The sequence below is a fragment of the Porites lutea genome, chromosome 14 (genome assembly GCF_958299795.1).
Source record: "Porites lutea chromosome 14, jaPorLute2.1, whole genome shotgun sequence".
Classification (NCBI taxonomy): Eukaryota; Metazoa; Cnidaria; class Anthozoa; order Scleractinia; family Poritidae; genus Porites; species Porites lutea.
In genome coordinates, this window is record NC_133214.1 from 16288791 (window position 1) to 16311933 (window position 23143).

The following is a 23143-nucleotide window of genomic DNA, read 5'->3' on the forward strand; positions in this document are numbered from 1 at the left end:
ACTTACAGTTAATTGACAGGCATCAATCTACTTCCCTATGCCGCACCAATCAGGAGCTCCGTTTGCCAGCGTACGGAGTTTCCCAAAAGAACAATGATATCGGGCAGGCGTATTTTTTTTCTCCCCTCCCCCTCCCCCCTTTCCTTCTTTCGCCATCGCACCTACCGTAAGGGTTACTATTTCTACTCTCCCCAATCTTCCACTGTCATAAAATCAAAGATGGCGGCTACAACAATACGAACACGAACAAGGTTTCGCCCACCCAAAATACGCCTGCACTGCAGGCTAGCTTTTGCAATACTATATAAACTTACGCTCATGCAAATAAAACTCGTTGTTGTGGTAAAAGCTTGTAGCTGAAATAGTTTTATTTTCCAGAATTTTGAACAGTACACTGTATGGTGGTAAACAGTAGATTACAAACTACTCTGTAAATCTATTTATTTAGATATTCTGCATTTGCAGTTTCAAGAAATATAGAATAGGCCAAAGAAATTATAGTCCAACACTTATAATCCTGACCTACCTCAGTAAATCTTACATGAAAGCTTGTTTATCTTGCCTAAGAAGTTTAACTGTTCAGTTAAAAAGACGTTAGGAATCTTGTTTCCACTTTCTTACTCTTAACATAGTTTTTTCTTAAGGTTGAGAAAAAAGCGTCATGGACAACATCTTGGAGATTCTACAGACCATTCATATTGGTGCAGTTGTTGCAACTTTCCTTTTCAACACTGGACGTATTATAAGAGCAGTAGAGATCTTTAACGAATGTTTGGTGCTCCTTAACGGTAAAACCCTAGAGACAATCAAAGAACTTACCACACCACTTCTTATCTATGTATACCGTATGCTTCTTGATGGCTATACTCTTGTGTACGATCACACCCATGCGATAGAATGTGGTAAAAGGCTTTTAGTGACACTACACAATAGTGGCCAAAAAGAAGAAGAAGGGATGGCACTACTTAAACTAGCGAACATCTACTATCAAACAAGCAAATACGAGGAAGCAAAACAGTTTTACAAGAGAGCACTCAGCATCATGATTGAGGCTGGAAATAATGACGGAGTTCGAACATGTTACGGGAATCTAGGAACTGTGTTTCTTTCTGTTGGTCAGTATACCAAGGCTGAAGAATACCTTCAAAAAGCACTAGTGATCAGCAAAGAAATCGGTGACAAAAAAGGAGAAGCAGCAGATTACGGAAATCTAGGAACTGTGTTTTTTTCTGTTGGTCAACAAACCAAGGCTGAAGAATACCTTCAAAAAGCGCTAGTGATCAGGAAAGAAATCGGTGACAAACAAGGAGAAGCAGCAGATTACGGAAATCTAGGAACTGTGTTTAAATCTGTTGGACAATATACCAAGGCTGAAGAATACCTTCAAAAAGCACTAGTGATCAGCAAAGAAATCGGTGACAAAGAAGGAGAAGCAGCAGATTACGGAAATCTAGGAACTGTGTTTAAATCTGTTGGTCAATATACCAAGGCTGAAGAATACCTTCAAAAAGCACTAGTGATCAGCAAAGAAATCGGTGAAAAAAAAGGAGAAGCATCTGCTTACGGAAATCTAGGAACTGTGTTTCAATCTGTTGGACAATATACCAAGGCTGAAGAATACCTTCAAAAAGCACTAGTGATCAGGAAAGAAATCGGTGACAAAGAGGGAGAAGCAGCAGATTACGGAAATCTAGGAACTGTGTTTTTTTCTGTTGGTCAACATACCAAGGCTGAAGAATACCTTCAAAAAGCGCTAGTGATGAGGAAAGAAATCGGTGACAAACAAGGAGAAGCAGCAGATTACGGAAATCTAGGAACTGTGTTTAAATCTGTTGGACAATATACCAAGGCTGAAGAATACCTTCAAAAAGCACTAGTGATCAGGAAAGAAATCGGTGACAAAGAAGGAGAAGCAGCAGATTACGGAAATCTAGGAACTTTGTTTAAATCTGTTGGACAATATACCAAGGCTGAAGAATACCTTCAAAAAGCACTAGTGATCAGGAAAGAAATCGGTGACAAACAAGGAGAAGCAGTAGCTTACGGAAATCTAGGAACTGTGTTTCTTTCTGTTGGACAATATACCAAGGCTGAAGAATACCTTCAAAAAGCACTAGTGATCAGCAAAGAAATCGGTGACAAAGAAGGAGAAGCAGCAGATTACGGAAATCTAGGAACTGTGTTTAAATCTGTTGGTCAATATACCAAGGCTGAAGAATACCTTCAAAAAGCACTAGTGATCAGCAAAGAAATCGGTGAAAAAAAAGGAGAAGCATCTGCTTACGGAAATCTAGGAACTGTGTTTCAATCTGTTGGACAATATACCAAGGCTGAAGAATACCTTCAAAAAGCACTAGTGATCAGGAAAGAAATCGGTGACAAAGAGGGAGAAGCAGCAGATTACGGAAATCTAGGAACTGTGTTTTTTTCTGTTGGTCAACATACCAAGGCTGAAGAATACCTTCAAAAAGCGCTAGTGATGAGGAAAGAAATCGGTGACAAACAAGGAGAAGCAGCAGATTACGGAAATCTAGGAACTGTGTTTAAATCTGTTGGACAATATACCAAGGCTGAAGAATACCTTCAAAAAGCACTAGTGATCAGGAAAGAAATCGGTGACAAAGAAGGAGAAGCAGCAGATTACGGAAATCTAGGAACTTTGTTTAAATCTGTTGGTCAATATACCAAGGCTGAAGAATACCTTCAAAAAGCACTAGTGATCAGGAAAGAAATCGGTGACAAACAAGGAGAAGCAGTAGCTTACGGAAATCTAGGAACTGTGTTTCTTTCTGTTGGACAATATACCAAGGCTGAAGAATACCTTCAAAAAGCAGCGGTGATGAAGCAAGAAAGCGGAGACAAAGCTGGTGTTGGAGCTTCATACTTAAATCTGGCAAAACTTTGGCGAGAATTTCAACTTACTGCAAAGAGTCAAGAATTTGCTAATAAAGCACTTGAGATAAGTTACGAAATAGGCGACATTGAAATGCAGTTTGAAAGCCACCTTACCATTGCTCTGAACGAGTTAGTGGCAGGAGGAAGCATAACTGAACCTCTGCGAAATCTGTATGAAAGCATTCAGAAGTGCGAAGAAATGCATGATTTTTTAAGAGTACAAGATCAATTCAAAATTTCTTTTTTTGACAAGCATGTGTCCCCTTACCTTCTTCTTTGTAGGTTGTTAATTGCTACAGGTAGTTATTATGAAGCTCTTTACGTTGCCGAGCTTGGACGATTCAGAGCACTGACAGACGTACTTTCAGATAAGTACTGTGTGGAAAAAGGGGTATCAGTCAACCCACAGTCATGGATTGGTATTGAGAACATTATGAACAAAAATGCACTTAGTTCTTGTCTTTATGTTTCCTGCTTCGATGATAATATGTACTTTTGGATTCTCAAGCCAAACAAAATTACAGTTTTTCGACAAACGAGACTCGAAGAAAGTGCAGATAAAGTGTTTGGAAATCAGACATTTGGTGGTTCTCTTAATTTATGTCAAGACCAATGCGAAGATCGATCATTGTCTTCATGTGTAAGTTCCCTGCCATCATGCAAACCATCTCAGAGTGGCAGCTTCGAATCTTTGCGTCTTATCGAAGAAGAGGAAGACGAAAATCACGACTCTAAACCTTTGACCTTTTCTGATGGTTACAACATGATAGTCGCTCCTGTAGCTGACTTACTCCAAGAATCAGAAATCATTATTATACCAGATAACTTGTTGTATCCAATTCCTTTTGCTGCTTTAAAGGATGGTAATGGGAAGTATTTATCGGATACTCTCAGGATTCGCATTGTCCCTTCCTTGACAACTCTTAAGTTGATTCAGCTCAGTCCAGCAGACTACCATAGTAAAACCGGTGCACTGATCGTAGGGGAGCCAGACGTTAGTGATGTATACTACCAAGGAAAAATTCTACAGTTAAACCCACTGCCTTGGGCGAGAAAGGAAGCAGAGATGATTGGGCGACTGCTCGGTGTTCAACCGTTGCTTGGAAAGGATGCAACTAAGCAGGCAGTCCTGGAAAGCATGCATTCAGTAAGTCTCATTCACTTCGCTGCTCATGGTGATGACGAACGTGGAGAAATAGCTCTTTCCCCTATAAGCTCCTGCGGAACTCCACACGAAGAAGACTACTTATTAACGATGGCTGAAATTTTACAAGTTCGACTAACAGCCAAGCTGGTTGTCCTTAGCTGCTCTCATAGTGCAAGTGGTCAGATTAGAGCTGAGGGAATTGTTGGAATCGCTCGAGCATTTCTAGCATCGGGTGCACGCGCCGTGCTGGCGGCGCTGTGGGCTGTAAATGACAAAGCTACCATGTGGTTTATGAGTCATTTCTACGAGCACCTTGTTCGTGGTGAAAGTGCCAGTGAATCTCTTCATCAGGCCATGAAGTCGATGAGAGAGACTGGCTTTTCTGACATCATGCAGTGGGCACCCTTTATGCTGATTGGAGATAATGTGTCTTTCAAAGGTTTGTATTTGATATCATTTTTAGGTTTTTTAGTTATCTTAGTCAAAATTTGTGAAATTGATGTTCGTGACACTACGCATCATTTTGAAAAATTAATGTTATGAAGGGAGTTATACTGAGTTTTCTTAGTTTTTTTTGTTTATTGTCTTTTCGAACCCTGTTCATGGAAGTGAGGCAACTGGAGAGAAGGCCGAATTTAATTATTTTCCGATTTTTATGGAATATTTCGTAAAGCATGCTCGAATCTCTAACTAACTAAAATGAAAATGTAGAAAACGATAGTTGAGATTTATTAATATATTTAGTTATTAATATACCGTAAAATTCCGAAAATAAGCCCTAGGCCTTATATTTTTCAAAGGCCCCTTTTGAGGGGCTTATTTTTCGGAGGGAATTATCTACGGAGGGAAATTTTCGTTTCAAAATCGATTGGGCTAGTCTTTTTGTTGGAAGTAAATTTACCGTTTTTGCTTTGATTTACTTTGTATTTCAGGGCAATTTTCCAAGTACAAGCCCCCGGGGTGCTTGTACTTGGAAAATACTTGTATCAGTGGCCTCTATGATGCTTGTTACGCGGAGAAGTCGAAAGATGTAATATGCCCCCAAGAAAATATTTCATTCGATTCGATTGGGTTTTACAACACGTATTGCTTTAGTTCTCTTTGTACCAGAGGAGATAGCTGATATTCTGGGCATTCATTGCACAGGCTGCTTGGGCTGTTCGGGCGGCAAGGGATAGCATGGTTGGCGTGATATCAATCTCCTGCTCAAGCTATAATCTGATCAGTATACAAACAGCAAACGAATCGAAGGAATTTGAAATAAAGGGGAATTTCTCACTGCATACATAATTGGCCGGTGAAGCGGGAATTAAGTAACTCTTTTAAATTCCGTGGTGTTGGGCCTGCGCGCTCATGGCATGATGCATTGCGGCCCTTGGTTAGAATTGCTTAGTTTTTGCCCGCCTCTTGGCTAGTTCAACGGGGTTCAGTGGAAGTGACTTAGAAGTTTCGCCCCATCCCACCTCCCCTGGTGGCGGTTGACCTCGCTTACTCTCATTATTCGGCATGTCTATTCTATTGTCCTAGCAGTCGCGGTTGCCTCCCACAACTTAGTTCTCCGTGTCGGAACAATAGGTATGCGTTGCGAATATTATACGAATCTCATTTAAGCTGAAAGTGATACAATATGACTTTACTGAATTTTTAGCATATAAATGATTCCTCAAAATGTAAAGGTTTTGTTATTTGTTTTGCTTTGAAAAAATCTGTGCCAGATATTTAGGTAAAACATTTAGCGCAACGATCAACAGAAGCATGTTGATCGATGGCTAAAATAATACAAAGAATACATACAAAAGGGAACCGTCATGATTATTTTTTTTATTTGCATCGCAGGTGCATTTGATAAGAGCAGCTTGGAAGATGACGAAGGTGCAACGGAAACAAAGAACTTGTAAACGGAGAGGAAACATGTTCAAGTTGACAACTACTGTCACAGCTGTACATAAATGTATATACCTAGGATCTCAATGAAGTAGTCTTGTCTGAGACCGCAAGGTGAACAGGTGATAATTGTACTTTTTAAAGCAGGCGCCATTTTGATACGTTACGGGGGAAGGTGAAGCATGAGCTGAGCGTGGAGCACAAGGAGAAGGGATAGCTAGGACCAGTTAGTCGTCCTCATAGTGGAGACGTCAAAGTTGTATAGACCTTCTGAACCAATGTCTACTATATCAGTCAGGGCTTCTTTCGTTCTACGTGACTTCCGCTACTCTCGTCAAGGACTGCCCTTCAGTTCACGCTTGCTTCAAATAAGCTCAATCACTGACATGTCTTACATCAACACGAGTATTACTTTGGCTTGATAAACTTTGTAAATGTACTGATCGTGACAAACGTGATGAAATGCCAAGTAGATATCTAAGTTGTAATATGATTTTACTCAGTTAGTTCTGTCACACCATCAATGGTCAAAGGCCTTGGATGAGGGCAAACAGGTGGACGTTGTTCTCCTGAACTTTGCAAAGGCTTTTGACAGAGTGGCACATAATATGCAGCTGCAAAAAATGTGTAATTTTGGTATCTCCGGTGCGCTTTGAATTGGTGTAAGGATTATCTCACCGACCGAGAACAGAGAGTTGTCATAGAAGGAATAAATTGTACATGGTGTGCTATTCCATCGGGCGTACCTCAGGGCTCCATCTTGGACCCTTTTTTCTTTGTAATTTTCATTGGTGATTTGCCTGAAGTAGTAACGCCTGGAACTGTGTGTCATTACATGCTGACGACTGCAAAAACATCCAGGATTATAAACTGTCCTGCTGATCATTCCGTATTTCAGTCAGGGCCCAGTTGTTCGATCGCCGGTTAGCGCTAACCCGGGGTTAAATTTTAACCCAGGTTTCTTTTTCTTTTTATCAAAAACACACTATCGGATAATTTTCTTTATTCTTTTTAAAGTATCCAGTCATCAAATTGTAGGCAAAGAGAATTAAACTGAATTTGCTTTTGAAGCTCTCATATCCGAGTTCAAATTTCGCACTAACCGTGGGTTACCTTAACCCAGCTTCGAACAACCCGGCCCAGATCTCGACAATTTATATGCATGGGGTCAGCAAAACCTCAGAGAGTTTAACGTGAACGGAAATGTAAACTAATGCATCTGCAATCTGTCTTGGAGCACTCATATTGATAAAATGTCGAATAAGGCCAACAAGATACTAGGTCTAAGGGACCTGCAAAGGATTTCAAGATGTTTCCACATTGAGAACTCTGTATCTTGCCCTGGTCAGATCAAAGCTAGAGTATTGCAGTGTTGTGTGGTCACGACACACATCTAGAAATATTTCTAAGTTAAAGCGAATTCAGCGAAGGGCAACTATAGTAAGTTTATTTTGAAGACCATGATGATTACCAACAACGGACAAAAAAGCTCAATTTGTTGTCCTTAGAACAAAGGCGATTTTTATTTGACGTATTATTCCTGTATAAAGCCCTGAATGGCTATATAAATTTTGATCTATCTACATATGTACAGTTTTTCTCACATTCTGATCGGTATCCTTTGAGGGGAAAAGATGAATGTACTCTTAAAAAAATTATGCTAGAACTAATACATTTAAGTTTAGATTTTTCAGTAGGATCGTGGACATGTGGAACACTCTACTATTTCTTGTTCGTCAGACAACAACTATATCTCCATATGCATTTTCACATTTTTAATTGTTTGTCTTATTTAATCTTAGTTTTTATGATATGAATATTTGTTAAAAAGTGGTCTGTCTCGTATGGGGTCTTTGACTCTTTTACAGACCGTCCTTATGAGAATGCCTTGTATTTATCACTTACCTGAAACCTTTTGCTATTAAATTGTGATAAATAGATAAAAGTGTTCTCTGGAATTAAGTGCTCTTTGCTAGGGGCACCCAACGACGGTTTCCTCCTCAATACATTGAAAACACTTTTTAGGCTATCCAAAGTGCTTTTTGATCTCTAGAAATACATTCTATATCTATTCAGTCATCCTAGGGGTGCTTGTGTCTTTTCGACATTACAAGGGCTTCTGTATTATTGTCCCCAAAATTTTAGATGCAATTTAACGTATTACGAAAGTGAAAATTTTTCTGATTCCTCTCTCCATCACATTTTTGAATCCAAAAATAATTTTAGGTTTCCTTTTTTCTACGAAAAATAGCCTAACCTAGAGAGTGAAATGTGAAAAATTAAACTTACCTTAGAAAATCGTAGGGAATTTATTTCCGAAAATTGTACATGAATGGAACGGTCATATAGAAATTTTAAGCTGTCCTTAAATAAAAGAAAATTCTAGGCAATATTTGCTTCTCCGAACCAACCTCGTCCCCAGGGCTTTTTTCCCGCCCCACCCAATTTTTGAGGGAAAAGCCCTGGGGAAGGGACGAGGTTGTGTTCAGATATTTTACCGAAAACCGTCGTTGGGTGCCCCTGCTTTGCGTCAATACGATAATTACGGTATTGTTTTTAAGCTTTTTTATTTGCGTTATATCATTCACCACCACAATGTTTCACTGATTACTGTTTTAGAGCAGTGACACTGTTTAGCGGAAACTTCCAAAACAATTCAGCATGATGGCGAGTCTTACAGGACGCAAACGAAGAAAATGAATAAAAATGTTTGTGTCCTCTATGACTCGCAGCTGTCGTGCTGAATTTTTATATATCGAAAGACCCTCATTAGTGACTGATAAGACTTAACAACTCAGGCGATGGACGAAATTGTATTCTCCTGTTTTGAATGGGGCGTTTTCCAATCCTCTGCCCCGCCCTGTCTTACCTGCTATGGGTGATCCTTTTCTTTTCAAACTGACAATTCCTTTCGTGATTGTCGCGTGCACTTTTTCTGACAACCTTTCTAGAAATAGCTGTATGAAAATTCAGCACGACAGCGGCGAGTCTTAGAGGACACAAACATGTTTATTCATTTTCTTTGTTTGTGTCCTCTAAGACTCGCCATCATGCTGAATTGTTTTAGAACTTTCCGCTAAACACTGTCAACTCTAAAACAGTAATCACTGAAACATTGTGGTGGTGATTGATCCTAGGCAAATAAAAAACGCTTAAAAACAATACCGTAATTATCGTATTGACACAAAGCAGGGGCACCCAACGACGGTTTTCTGTAAAATATCTGTTCGGAGAAGCAAATATTGCCTAGAATTTTCTTTTATTTGACCGTTCCATTCATGTACAATTTTCGGAAATAAATTCCCTACGATTTTCTGAAGTAAGTTTAATTTTTCACATTTCACACCCTAGGTTAGAGAAAAAAGGAAACCTACAATTATTTTTGGATTCAAAAATGTGATGGGGAGAGGAATCAGAAAAATTTTCACTTTCGTAATACGTTAAATTGCATCTAAAATTTTGGGGACAATAATACAGATGCCCTTGTAATGTCAAAAAGACTCAAGCACCCCTAGGATAACCAAATAGATTTAGAATGTATTTCTAGAGATCTATTAAAAAAGCACTCTGGATAGCCTAAAAAGTGTTTTCAATGTATTTAGGAGGAAACCGTCGTTGGGTGCCCCTGGCAAAGAGCACCTAATTCCAGAGAACACTCAAGTCATTTATTTCAATTTAATTGGCAAAAGGTTTCACGTAAGTGATAAATACAAAGGCATTGCCATAAGGACGGTCTGTAAAAGAGTCAAAGACCCCATACAAGACAGACCACCTTCTAAAAAATATTCATTTCATAAAAACTAAGATTTAATAAGGACAGACAATTAAAAATATGAAAATGCATATAGAGATATATACAAAAAAAAATCAATAAAATAATAATAATAAAAACCTCACACATTTCCAGCTTAAAACTCCCTCACTCCTTTCTTAAAACTAGCAATAGTTGTTGCCTGAGGAACAAGCAATGGCAGAGTGTGTCCACATGTCCACGATCCTATTGAAAAAACTAAACTTAAATGTATTAGTTCTAGCATAATTTTTTTTAAGAGTACATTCATTTTTTCCCCTTAAAGGATACCGATCAGAATATAAGAAAAACTGTACATATGTAGATAGATCAATATTTATATAGCCATTCAGGGCTTTATACAGGAATAATACGTCAAATGAAAATCGCCTTTGTTCTAAGGACAACAAATTGAGCTTTTTTCTCCGCTTTTCGTAATCATCATGGTCTTCAAAATAAACTTAGTTGCCCTTCGCTGAATTCGCACAAACTTAGAAATATTTCTAGATGTGTGTCAGCTGGTGTGTGGTGACCACACGACACTGCAATACTCTAGCTGTGATGTTACCAGGGCAAGATACAGAGTTCTCAATGTGGAATCATCTTGAAATCCTTTACAGGTCTCTTAGACCTAGGATCTTGTTGGCTTTATTCGATATTTTATCAATATGAGTGCTCCAAGACAGATTGCAGATTGCATTAGTTTACAATTCTTCACGTTAAACTCCCTGGGGTTTTGTTGACTCTATGCATATAAATTGTCGAGATCTGGGCCGGGTTGTTCGAGACTGGGTTAAGGTAACCCACGGTTAGTGCGAAATTTGAACTCGGATATGAGAGCTTAAAAAGCAAATTCAGTTAAATTCTCTTTGCCTACAATCTGATGACTGGATACTCTAAAAAGAATAGAGAAAATTATCCGATAGTCTGCTTTTGATAAAAAGAAAAAGAAACCTGGGTAAAATTTAACCCCGGGTTAGCGCTAACCAGCGTTCAAACAACTGGGCCCTGACTGAAATACGGAATGATCAGCTGGACAGTTTATAATCCTGGATGTTTTGCAGTCGTCAGCATATAATGACACACAGTTTCCAGGCATTACTACTTCAGGCAAATCATCAATGAAAATTACAAAGAACCAAGGGCCTAATGAGAAGCCCAGAGACACGCCCGATGGAATAGCACACCATGTAGAATTTATTCCTTCTATGACAACTCTCTGTTCTCGGTCGGTGAGATAATCCTCACACTAATTCAAAGCGCACCGGAGATACCAAAATTACATATTTTTGCAGCAGGATATTATGTGCCACTATGTCAAAAGCCTTTGCAAAGTTTAGGAAAACAACGTCCACCTGTTTGCCCTCATCCACGGCATTTGACCATTGATGGTGTGACAGAACTAACTGAGTAAAATCATATTATAACTTAGATATCTATTTGGCATTTCATCACGTTTGTCAAGATCAGTACATTTACAAAGTTTATCAAACCAAAGTAATACTCGCGTTGATGTAAGGCATGTAAGTGATTGAGCTTATTTGAAGCAAGCGTGAATTGAAGAGCAGGCCTTGACGAGAGTAGCAGAAGTCACGTGGAACGAAAGAAGCCCTAACTAATATAGTAGACGTAGGTTCAGAAGGTGTATACAACTTTGACGTCTCCACTATGAGGACGACTAACTGGTCCTGGCTATCCCTTCTCCTTGTGCTCCACGCTCAGCTCATGCTTCACCTTCCCCCGTAACGTATCAAAATGGCGCCTGCTTTAAAAAGTACAATTATCACCTGTTCACTTTAGGGTCTCAGACAAGACTACTTCATTGAGATCCTAGGTATATAAAAAAATATACATTTATGTACATCTGTGACAGTAGTTGTCAACTTGAACATGTTTCCTCTCAGTTTACAAGTTCTTTGTTTCCGTTGCACCTTCGCCATCTTTCAAACTGCTCTTATCAAATGCACCTGCGATGTAAATAAAAAGAAACTAATCATGACGGTTCCTTTTCGTATGTATTCTTTGCACGATTTATTTTAACCATCGATCAATATGTTTCTGTTGCTCGTTGCGCTAAATGTTTTACTTAAATGTCTGACACAGATTTTTTCAAAGTCAAAACAAATAACAAACCTTTACATTTTAAGGTATCATTGATATGTTAAAAATTCAGTAAAGTCATATTGTATCACTTTCAGCTTAAATGTGGTTCGTATAATATTTGCACCCCATACCTATTGTTCCGACACGGAGAACTAAGTTGTGGGAGGCAAGCGCGACTGCCAGGACAATAGGCATACCGAATAATGAGAGTAAGCGACGTCAACCGCCACGAGGGGAGGTGGGAAGGGCGAAACTTTTAAGTCACTTCTACTGAACCCCGTTGAACCAGCCAAGAGGCGGGCAAAAACTAAGCAATTCTAACCAAGGGCCGCAATGCATCATGCCACGAGCGCGCAGGCCCAACACCACGGAATTTAAAAGAGTTACTTAATTCCCGCGTCACCGGCCAATTAATAATAATAATAATAATAATAATAATAATAATCTTTATTTCTTAAGATAAAATCACATATCCTAAGTTACAATATAAACTCAAAAAACTATTTACATATCATATCTAAAAATTATTCTGTTACTAAAAACGTTCTTAAACCTGTCAGTGTAGATTCTAGGGACAGAGACTGACGTATTTCTAAGATTGTACCTCATATTCTTTTCCTTAGGTAAAAACTGGAAGAACGGGCATTCGGGGTCATTCGATCTTTTTTTGTAGAGTGTCTTGTCCGCCTTCTCTAGCAAATCCCTGATATTTACATTCTTGGACATAAACTTTCTTTTCATACACCGGTCTAAAAAATTCTGTATTACAGAAAGGTCGGAATCTGAGGCACCATAAACAGGCAAAGCGTAAGAAAAATTTGGTAAAACTATTGCGTTAAAAAGGTGATCTACTTCCTCCTGGGGCATTCCTTCCTTACGTAAAGATCCTATAAATGTATGTAATTATGTATGCAGTGAGAATATTTTACTTTATTTCAGATTCCTTCGATTCGTTCGCTGTTTGAGTACTGATCAGATTACAACTTGAAGTAGGAGATTGATATCAAGCCAACCATGCTATCCATTGCCGCCCGAGCAGCCCAAGCAGCCTGTGTAATGGTTGCCCAGGATATCAGCCATCTCCTCTGGTACAAAATCGTGACCGCGAAGAAAAACTAAAGCAAAACGTATTGTAAAACCCAATCGAATCTAATGAAATACTTTCTTGGGGGCATATTAAATCTTTCGACTTCTCCGCGGAACAAGCATCATAAAAGAGGCGATTGATGACAAAAAACCTCCTTTTAAGAACACACGAAATCGACAAGGGAGTTGCCCTTAGCTCATTTGCCAGAAAAATACCTGTATAAAATAGAAGTTGCAAAATCAAATGCTCTTGCAGCTGCTTGGTCTAGATTAAGTGCCCAGGGAATCTTTTCGTCTGCTTTTAAACTCTTGCCCACCGGTAATTACTACGTTTACCCTCTGCGCTGTCTCTGGTTCCCTGAGGATGAATCTTTTTAAGACTAAAAACTTTACTAGCGGCGTCTTTTTCAGCCTGTTCCAGGCTCTCAGATAGTAGGGATGAAGCATTGAAAGGCGTGCGGAGCGACTCAGTCGCGGAGCCTGGAACAGGCTACATTTTTTCTTTCATCAGGTACACCCTCAAGAAAAAGTGTGTTTAACACTTACTTCTCTTCTCTATGATGCCGTAAAATTCTGAAAATAAGCCCCTCAATGTATAAGCCCCTCCAAAAATAAGCCTCCCAAACCGGTAACACAAAAAACCCTCCGTTAAATTGCCCTTCCGAATATAAGCCCCCCGGGGGCTTGTACTTGGGAAATTGCCCTCAAATGCAAAGTAAAACAACACAAAAACGGTAAATTCACTTCCAACTATAAGGCTAGCCCAGGTAGGCACCTCCAAAAATAAGCCCCTCAAAAAGGGCCTTTCAAAAATATAAGCCCCAGCACTTATTTTCGGAATTTTACGGTATATTAATAAATTGTTTTCGTATGCTCTTTTGGAATCTCAAATATCGTTTTTTACATTTTCACTTTAGTTAGTTGGAGATTCGAGCATGCTTTACGAAATATTCCATAAAATTCGGAAAATATCTGGCCTTCTCTCCAGCTGCCTCACTTCCATGAACAGGATTGGAAAAGCCAATAAATAAAAACACTAAGAAAAGTCAGTATAACCCCCTTAATAATATTTTTCAAAATGATGCGTAGTGTCACGAACAACAATTTCACAAATTTTGACTAAGATAACTAAACAACCTAAAAATGATATCAAATACAAACCTTTGAATGTCACATTATCTCCAATCAGCGTAAAGGGTGCCCACTGCATGATGTCAGAAAAGCGAGTCTCTCTCATCGACTTCATGGTCTGATGAAGAGATTCACTGGCACTTTCACCATGAACAAGGTGCTCGTAGAAATGATTCATAAGCCACATGGTAGCTTTGTCATCTACAGCCCACAGCGCCGCCAGCACGGCGCGTGCACCCGATGCTAGAAATGCTCGAGCGATTCCAACAATTCCCTCAGCTCTAATCTGACCACTTGCACTATGACAGCAGCTAAGGACAACCAGCTTGGCTGTTAGTCGAACTTGTGAAATTTCAGCCATCGTTAATAAGTAGTCTTCTTCGTGTGGAGTTCCGCAGGAGCTTATAGGAGAAAGAGCTATTTCTCCACGTTCGGCATAACCATGAGCAGCGAAGTGAATGAGACTTGCTGAATGCATGCTTTCCAGGACTACCTGCTTAGTTGCATCCTTTCCAAGCAACGGTTGAACACCAAGCAGTCGCCCAATCATCTCTGCTTCCTTTCTCGCCCAAGGAAGTGGGTTTAACTGTAGAATTTTTCCTTGGTAGTATACATCACTAACATCTGGCTCCCCTACGATCAGTGCACCGGTTTTACTATGGTAGTCTGCTGGACTGAGCTGAATCAACTTAAGAGTCGTCAAGGAAGGGACAATGCGAATCCTGAAAGTATCCGATAAATACTTTCCATATCCATCCTTTAAAGCAGCAAAAGGAATAGGATACAACAAGTTATCCGGTATAATAATGATTTCTGATTCTTGGAGTAAGTCAGCTACAGGAGCGACTATCATGTTGTAACCATCAGCAAGGGTTAAAGGCTTAGAGCCGTGATTTTCGTCTTCGTCTTCTTCGATAAGACGCAAAGATTCAAAGCTGTCACTCTGAGATTGTTTGCATAATAGCGGGGAACTTACACATGAAAATAATGATCGATCTTCGCATTGGTCTTGACGTAAATCACGAGAGCCACCAAATGTCTGATTTTCAAACACTTTATCTGCACTTTCTTTGAGTCTCGTTTGTCGAAAAACTATCATTTTGTTTGGCTTGAGGATCCAAAACAACATATTATCATCGAAGCAGGAAACATAAAGACAAGAACTAAGTGGGTTTTTGTTCATAATGTTCTCAATACCAATCCATGACTGTGGGTTGACTGATACCCCTTTTTCCACAGAGTACTTATCTGAAAGTACGTCTGTCAGTGCTCTGGATCGTCCAAGCTCGGCAACGTAAAGAGCTTCATAATAACTGCCTGTAGCAATTAACAACCCACAAAGAAGATGGTAAGGGGACACATGCTCATCAAAAAAAGAAATTTTGAATGGATCTTTCACTCTTAAAAAATCATGCATTTCTTCGCACTTCTGAATGCTTTCATGCAGATTTCGCCGAAATTCAGTTATGCTTCCTCCTGCCACTAACTCGTTCAGAGCAATGGTAAGGTGGCTGTCAAACTGCATTTCAATGTCCCCTATTTCGTAACTTATCTCAAGTGCTTTATTAGCAAATTCTTGACTCTTTGCAGTAAGTTGACATTCTCGACAAAGTTTTCCCAGTTTTAAGTATGAAGCTCCAACACCAGCTTTGTCACCGATTTCTATGCTGATCACTAGTGCTTTTTGAAGGTATTCTTCAGCCTTGGTATATTGACCAACAGAAAGAAACACAGTTCCTAGATTTCCATAAACAGATGCTTCTCCTCGTTTGTCACCGATTTCTTGTTTGATCACTAGTGCTTTTTGAAGGTATTCTTCAGCCTTGGTATATTGACCAACAGATTGAAACACAGTTCCTAGATTTCCATAAGCAGATGCTTCTCCTCGTTTGTCACCGATTTCTTTCCTGATCACTAGTGCTTTTTGAAGGTATTCTTCAGCCTTGGTATATTGACCAACAGAAAGAAACACAACTCCCAGATTTCCGTAAGTAGATGCTTCTCCTTCCTTGTCACCGATTTCTTTCTTGATCACTAGTGCTTTTTGAAGGTATTCTTCAGCCTTGGTATATTGACCAACAGATTTAAACACAGTTCCTAGATTTCCGTACGCAGATGCTTCTCCTTTTTTGTCACCGATTTCTTTCCAGATAACTAGTGCTTTTTGAAGGTATTCTTCAGCCTTGGTATATTGACCAACAGATTTAAACACGGTTCCTAGATTTCCGTGATCTACTGCTTCTCCTTCTTTGTCACCGATTTCTTTGCTGATCACTAGTGCTTTTTGAAGGTATTCTTCAGCCTTGGTATATTGACCAACGGATTTAAACACGGTTCCTAGCTTTCCGTAATCTACTGCTTCTCCTTCTTTGTCACCGATTTCTTTGCTGATCACTAGTGCTTTTTGAAGGTATTCTTCAGCCTTGGTATATTGACCAACAGATTCAAACACAGTTCCTAGATTTCCATAAGCAGATGCTTCTCTTCGTTTGTCACCGATTTCTTTGCTGATCACTAGTGCTTTTCGAAGGTATTCTTCAGCCTTGGTATATTGACCAACAGAGTCAAACACAGTTCCTAGATTTTCGTAATCTGCTGCTTCTCCTCTTTTGTCACCGATTTCTTTGCTGATCATTTGTGCTTTTTGAAGGTATTCTTCAGCCTTGGTATATTGACCAACAGATTCAAACACAGTTCCTAGATTTCTGTAAGCAGATGCTTCTCCTTTTTTGTCACCGATTTCTTGTTTGATTACTAGTGCTTTTTGAAGGTATTCTTCAGCTTTAGTATATTGACGAACAGATAGAAACACAGTTCCTAGATTTCCGTAATCTGTTGCTTCTCCTTCTTTGTCACCGATTTCTCTCCTGATCACTAGTGCTTTTTGATGGTATTCTTTAGCCTTGGTATATTGACCAACAGATTTAAACACAGTTCCTAGATTTCCGTAAACAGATGCTTCTCCTCTTTTGTCACCGATTTCTTTGCTGATCACGAGTGCTTTTCGAAGGTATTCTTCAGCCTTGGTATATTGACCAACAGATTCAAACACAGTTCCTAGATTTCCGTAATCTGCTGCTTCTCCTTTTTTGTCACCGATTTCTCTCCTGATCACTAGTGCTTTTTGAAGGTATTCTTCAGCCTTGGTATATTGACCAACAGATTCGAACACAGTTCCTAGATTTCCGTAATCCGTTGCTTCTCCTTCTTTGTCACCGATTTCTTTCCTGATAACTAGTGCTTTTTGAAGGTATTCTTCAGCCTTGGTATATTTACCAACAGAAAGAAACAAGATTCCTAGATTTCCGTAACATATTCCAAGTATGCGATTATTTCCAGCCTCAATCATGATACTGAGTGCCTTTTCGTAAAACTGTTTTGCTTCCTCGTACTTGCCTCTTTGATAGTAGATTTTCGCTAGTTTAAGTAATGTCGTCCCTTCTGCTTCTTTTTGGCCACTATTGCGTAGTGTCACTAGAAGCTTTTTACCACATTCTATCGCACGGGTGTGATCGTACACAAGAGTATAGCCATCAAGAAGTTTATGGCATACATAGATAAGACGTGGTGTGGTAAGTTCTTTGATTGTTTCTAGGGCTTTACCGTTAAGAAGCACCAAACATTCGTTAAAGATGTGTACTGCTTTCATAATACGTCCAGTGTTGAAAAGGAAAGTTGCAACGACTGCACCAATATGAATGGTCTGTAGAATCTCCAAGATGTTGTCCATGACGCGTTTTTGTTAACCTTGAGAAAAAAAATATTTTAAGAGCAAGAAAGTGGAAACAGGATTCTTAACGTCTTTTTAACCGAACATTTAAACTTTTTAGGCAAGATAATCAAGCTTTCATGTAAGATTTACTGAGGTAGGACAGGATTATAAGTGTTGGACTATCATTTCTTCAGCTTTTTTTTTGGCCTATTCTACACTTCTTGAATCGACAAATGCAGAATATGTAAATAAATAGTTTTACAGATGTAGTTTATAATCTACCGTTTACCATCATACACCGTACTGTTAAAAATTCTGGGAAAAAAAAACTATCTCAGCCACAAGCTTTTACAACAACAACGAGCTTTATTTGCACGACCATAAGTTCATATAGTATTGCAAAAGCTTTTTTAAGAAATGAGTATAAAACGTAGAAAATGTAAAATTCTATGAGCCATATATATTTTAGGATAGCTCTTTGCTAAATTGTAAAGAAGAGGAATTTGTATTTAAAGGCTCTCTACTTTCTACTTTGTTCCATTTTTAGTTCTGACACATTCGGCTTCTCTAGGACTTAAAAAATATTAAGGCGAAATGGTTTGATATATATATATATATATATATATATTACATTGGTGTTTATAAATTGAATAGAACATTACATGGCCGCTTAGAGATACGAAATTTCTTTTCTTGTGTTGAAGAATTTTTCACTCGTTTGCTGCGCTCTCTAGTGAAATATTTTTTCAACACTAGAGGAGAAATTTCGTATCTCCTCGTTGCCATGTAATATCCTCTATTTGTTATATTCCTAGACTTTCCCCCAACTAAACAGGGACTGCCATTGGTTGATTCTTGGTCACGTGGCCTTGACTAAAATCAAATGTATCCCGATCGTGATACATGAAGCAATGCACCCCGCTCGGGATACATTACAGCACGTGATCAAAGCATGGGGGGAAATGGAGTGACAGGAGGCGGGAAAAACCCACACTGCCAGTTTCCTTTTTCGTGAATGAACACAACAACACAAACACGAAGCCTCAAGCAAAAAAGCAACGATTTTTAAAGTTATCCCAGGAGAGAAACAGCAGCTAGTGAAGGAAAAAGATGCAGACAATATAAGAAGAGTACTTTGTAAATCATTCATTCAGTGGTTCTGAGAATTAAATTTGTGTTCTTATAAGTACCGAGTCTACTGTTTTGGCTCGCTTCGGTTATTCTTTTGTTGCTGTTGAAGTGAAAGTCTAGAAATATAACAAAACACTTAATGTCAGGTTCCTCGGGAAACCAGTTAGTTTTGTTTTCCCTCGAGTCCTGTTTCCCCCGGGATCTGAAATTAAGTGTACATTATTATTCATTCAAAATATTGGCTCCAATCCCCCGGCTAATTCCTCATAACTCACTGGCGCTCATTATATTTGGAAGACGCAAGCAATACACCATCAATTTAATTCCTAGACTTTCACTCAACTAAACAGGGACTGCCATTGGTTGATTCTTGGTCACATGGCCTTGACTAAAATCAGATGTATCCCGATCGTGATATTTTTGAGCCGGATCGTACCCTGCACGGGATTCATTACAGCACGTGATCAAAGCATGGTGGAAAGTGGAGTGACAGGAGGCGGGAAAAACGTTGCCAGTTTTCTTTTCGTGAATGTACGTAACAGTCAACAGTCAACAACACAAACACAAAGCCCCAAGCTAAAAAGCAACGATTTTCAAAGTCATCCCAGAAGAGAAACAGCAGCTAGTGGAGGAAAAAGATGCAGATAATATGAGAAAAGTACTTTGTAAATCATTCATTCAGTGGTTTTGAGAATTAAATTTGTGTTGATATAAGTACCGAGTCGACTATTTTGATTCGCTGCGGTTATTCTTTTGTTGCTGTTGAAGTGAAAGTCTAGAAATATAACAAAACACTTAACGTCAGGTCCCTCGGGAAACCTGTTAGTTTTGTTTTCCCTCGAGTCCTGATGTTCCCCGAGAGTCCATCAGCGTACGGGGCGGGGGTGCTGGGGGGGCTGCAGACCCCCTGTCGGAAAAAAAAATAGTATTATTGGGGCAAAACTGATGTACCGTTCGGGCAAAGACACAGTAAAAAATATTTTATTATTTAATATCTTGATTTATTTGTTTTCATTCCGCATCTCGCCTAATCTTCTAACTGATCTCTGTACTACTTCACAGGATGGCTGTTATTACTCGGAGTTAGAACATTGAGTTCTGCCGAGGGATGGGAGTGATAATCAAGACCGCGGTGGGACTGGAACTGCGTATGAGTTGGTGGTCATGTTGAGTTATGTCAGTTCTCGAGTGCATGGGCGTGTAATCTGGTGGATTGAAGTATGTCTTTGTCGAAGTCTCGTAAAAGATCATATCGATACCGTGTGAAATGTGAAGAATGCGAGAAAGAATTCGACTCCGACTATGTAGAATACTATGACATGCAAAGGATTATTGATATATTTGGGTGTCGAAGTAATCGTTCTTCATACTTCTTTTAGAGCTCAAATGGGTGCGTTTTATCTCTCACTTCATGGTTTTGTATTTTAGAAATGTTCATCTCGATTTACCGAAAATATTTGCACTATTTTGAACGCCCGTGCTCTCACGGCGTGGCGAAGAAAACTTGACGTCACGAAAGAATCATCTTGTGCATCTGTGACCAACAAGTTTCATTCGGGCAAATTATGTTCAGCCCCCCCAACAAAATTCTTCCCGTACGCCGGTGCCCGAGACAAACTGTTTCCCTCGGGATCTGACATTAAGTGTATAATATAAAATCGATCAAACTCCTTTCCAGACGCGTCAGCCTAGCTCTTTATTCCTGAGTTATCCCTGGAGGGATCGGACGTTGTTTACTTTTGAGGAGCATCTTCAAGGAAAACATATGTTATATCGTGAAACCATGCCCAGAAAAAGGCCAAAGTTTTGAAGAAAAAAAAGAAAAAAACAAATTAGAAATATTTTGAGAAAACGTGACGCAACGTGACAATAATTAGAGACATTTTGACTAAGATAACTAAAAAACCTAAAAAATGATATCAAATACAAACCTTTGAATGTCACATTATTTGCTGTTCCGTAAACGCAACGTGAGGACGTGCCTTTTTGCAGAACAGGTTTTCAGATCAACTTATTTCTGCTGTTGGAAACATATTGCTGTAGACTCTGAATTTTTTGTTTTATCGACTCTTGAAAAATATCACCAAATTTCGCTTAGCGGTCCTTGGTCCGCGACCTATGACCTAGCCTCCCATGCAGGCGTTTTTAGGGGAGCATAAAAACGAGCTCCCCTAAAAATGCCTGCGTGGGAGGCTATACCTATGACCTTGGTTGAATAAAACCTCGCAAATAAAAAGCGACGGCTTTTGTTTTCGAAGAATGTTTTGAAAATCGTCCCTACACATGTCTACAAGTTCCGTTTTTTTAATACCTCGAATACATACAGAGTTTTTGGTAATTATTTTCCACCGCGCTGAAAACCGCTCGTCGACGCTCGTGTGGGAAACTCGAGGAGACTGTTGTCTGAAGTCTTTGAAAGAAAAGCAGATTATTTAATACTCACAACATCTTCCAAAAGAAACTTTAGCTTAATTGCATCAAGAACTGAAAAAAAATACGTGAAATATTTTTAAAATCACGTTTTTTTGTGGAAACTATAACATTTTTACTTTTTTTTCGTGCTGCTTACCTGAGAGGCGGACCAAGGACCACATTCGCGGACCAAGGACCATCGAAAACGGTCGCCTTTTTTTGAATTCCAAGCAAAATGTTTATATCTGGAACTTGAAACTTCAGGATTATCGAGAAGAACATAAAAGCTATTTTCAGGGAGTATTTCAGCTCGTTACGTGAAGATTCAGGTAAGATATTCAAGTTAATGACTTTTAGACGCGAACCAAGGACCACACACTGTACCACCAATCATCAACAAGAAATTGTTTCGCTTTCTGAGAAGAAGGAAAGACCGGAAACAAACAACTCTCTACTAATTCCCTCGTTGGCATCTCAAGAACTGAAACTGAATATTCGAATCTTATTAACTAGGAGATGTAAATGGCTAGATCAACGTACTCACCAAGAAATCAGTCTCACCAGATCGAGAAGGATAAGTAGCAAAAAGTAAAGTGAAAATTGAAAACTCTGAAAGCAGTATAAACCAAACGTCAAACCTCAACTGGACTTCCGTCCCTCTTAACTAGTGTGATGAAACCGAAATTGAAAAAAATCCCTGACTTGCCCTGAATTCCAAGAAAAAACGCTATGTTGACTCACGGGAAAACAAAACTAACTGTAATGATTAAGAAACACCTTAGCCCCTGATATAACATACACGACGTGTCGCTAGGCAGCATGTCCTACTGATGAATCGTTTGAAACTTTCATACCTGGGGCACCCAACGACTTTTTTCTATAAAATTTGCTGGAAGGAGCAAATATTGCCTAGAAATCTCTCAAACTTGGGAAAGGCTAGCCTGTTCACATATCCTCTATTTTCTCTTTTAAGATCGTCGAGCGCGCGTATGAAAATGGAAATTGCGGGGATTTATTGTCCGCAAGCGAATATTGGGAATTTTTCTTGGTAGTAAGGGGAACTCACACTATTCACTTTCCTCCGAGGAAGTTTATGGCGCCTGACTTGCTATGAAGTCCTCAACGGCTGTTTCGCTGTGCAAGGTTAACGAACCCAGCAATCGAATGTAGCGGTGCCAAGAGGTATTATAACACTTACGCTCTGAAAACCTAATTCCATCAATATTAACCCGGCAGAAAGAACGACATTTGGAACTGTTTTGCTTTCCAAGAAAGTGAAAAGGACTAACATGTTCCAATACAAACATTACAAAAAAAAAAAAGGAAATTATTTATGTTTTTAACACAATATGTATGCTACACTACCAAGAGCTTACCAGGAAATCTATCTCTAAGAGTACAGTGAAGTACAATAAAGCTTTAGGACTCTCCGCATTTTACGATCAGAAATCAAAGCCTCGTACGCTGATAACGATACCAAGAAAGGAATACGCAGTTCAATTAACATGCATGAAATAGACGTAGGGGTTTTTTTGTTAATTTCAATATCTACCCGGCGTTACATGTCTGTATCAACTGGGAATATTTATAAGCTTTTCTGTTAAGGGAATCTATTTCGTAAAGGCGAAACGATTTGATTGTATGAGCTCTTCAAAGAGTTGCTTCCAACTTTTGAAATCACACGACAAACAATCCCTACTAATCGAGATCGAGTTTTATGAGTCTGTTATACACAATCGCAATTCAGGAAACTTACTGCGAAAATTAAAATCTCAAGTAAGATATATGAAATAGAAAAAGGTAAGCTAAGATGAGTTTATTTTTTATAAACCAAGCTACTTACCTCGAAGTA

At 39.1% G+C, this 23143-nt stretch overlaps 1 protein-coding gene and 1 pseudogene across 1 annotated transcript; one reads left to right on the forward strand and one right to left on the reverse strand.

The window, feature by feature from the left end:
* Positions 1-937: 937 nt before the first annotated feature.
* LOC140924804 (uncharacterized) overlaps positions 938-23143 on the forward strand; it is an 81277-nt pseudogene continuing 59071 nt past the window's right edge.
* Positions 11569-17779, reverse strand: LOC140924809 (uncharacterized). Its single transcript, XM_073374814.1, has 3 exons — positions 17391-17779; positions 14067-17270; positions 11569-11683 (listed from the first exon to the last, which is right to left on the reverse strand). Exons 1-3 carry the CDS (start codon positions 17764-17766, stop codon positions 11622-11624), a joined length of 3642 nt encoding a protein of 1213 aa, XP_073230915.1. The 5' UTR covers positions 17767-17779; the 3' UTR covers positions 11569-11621.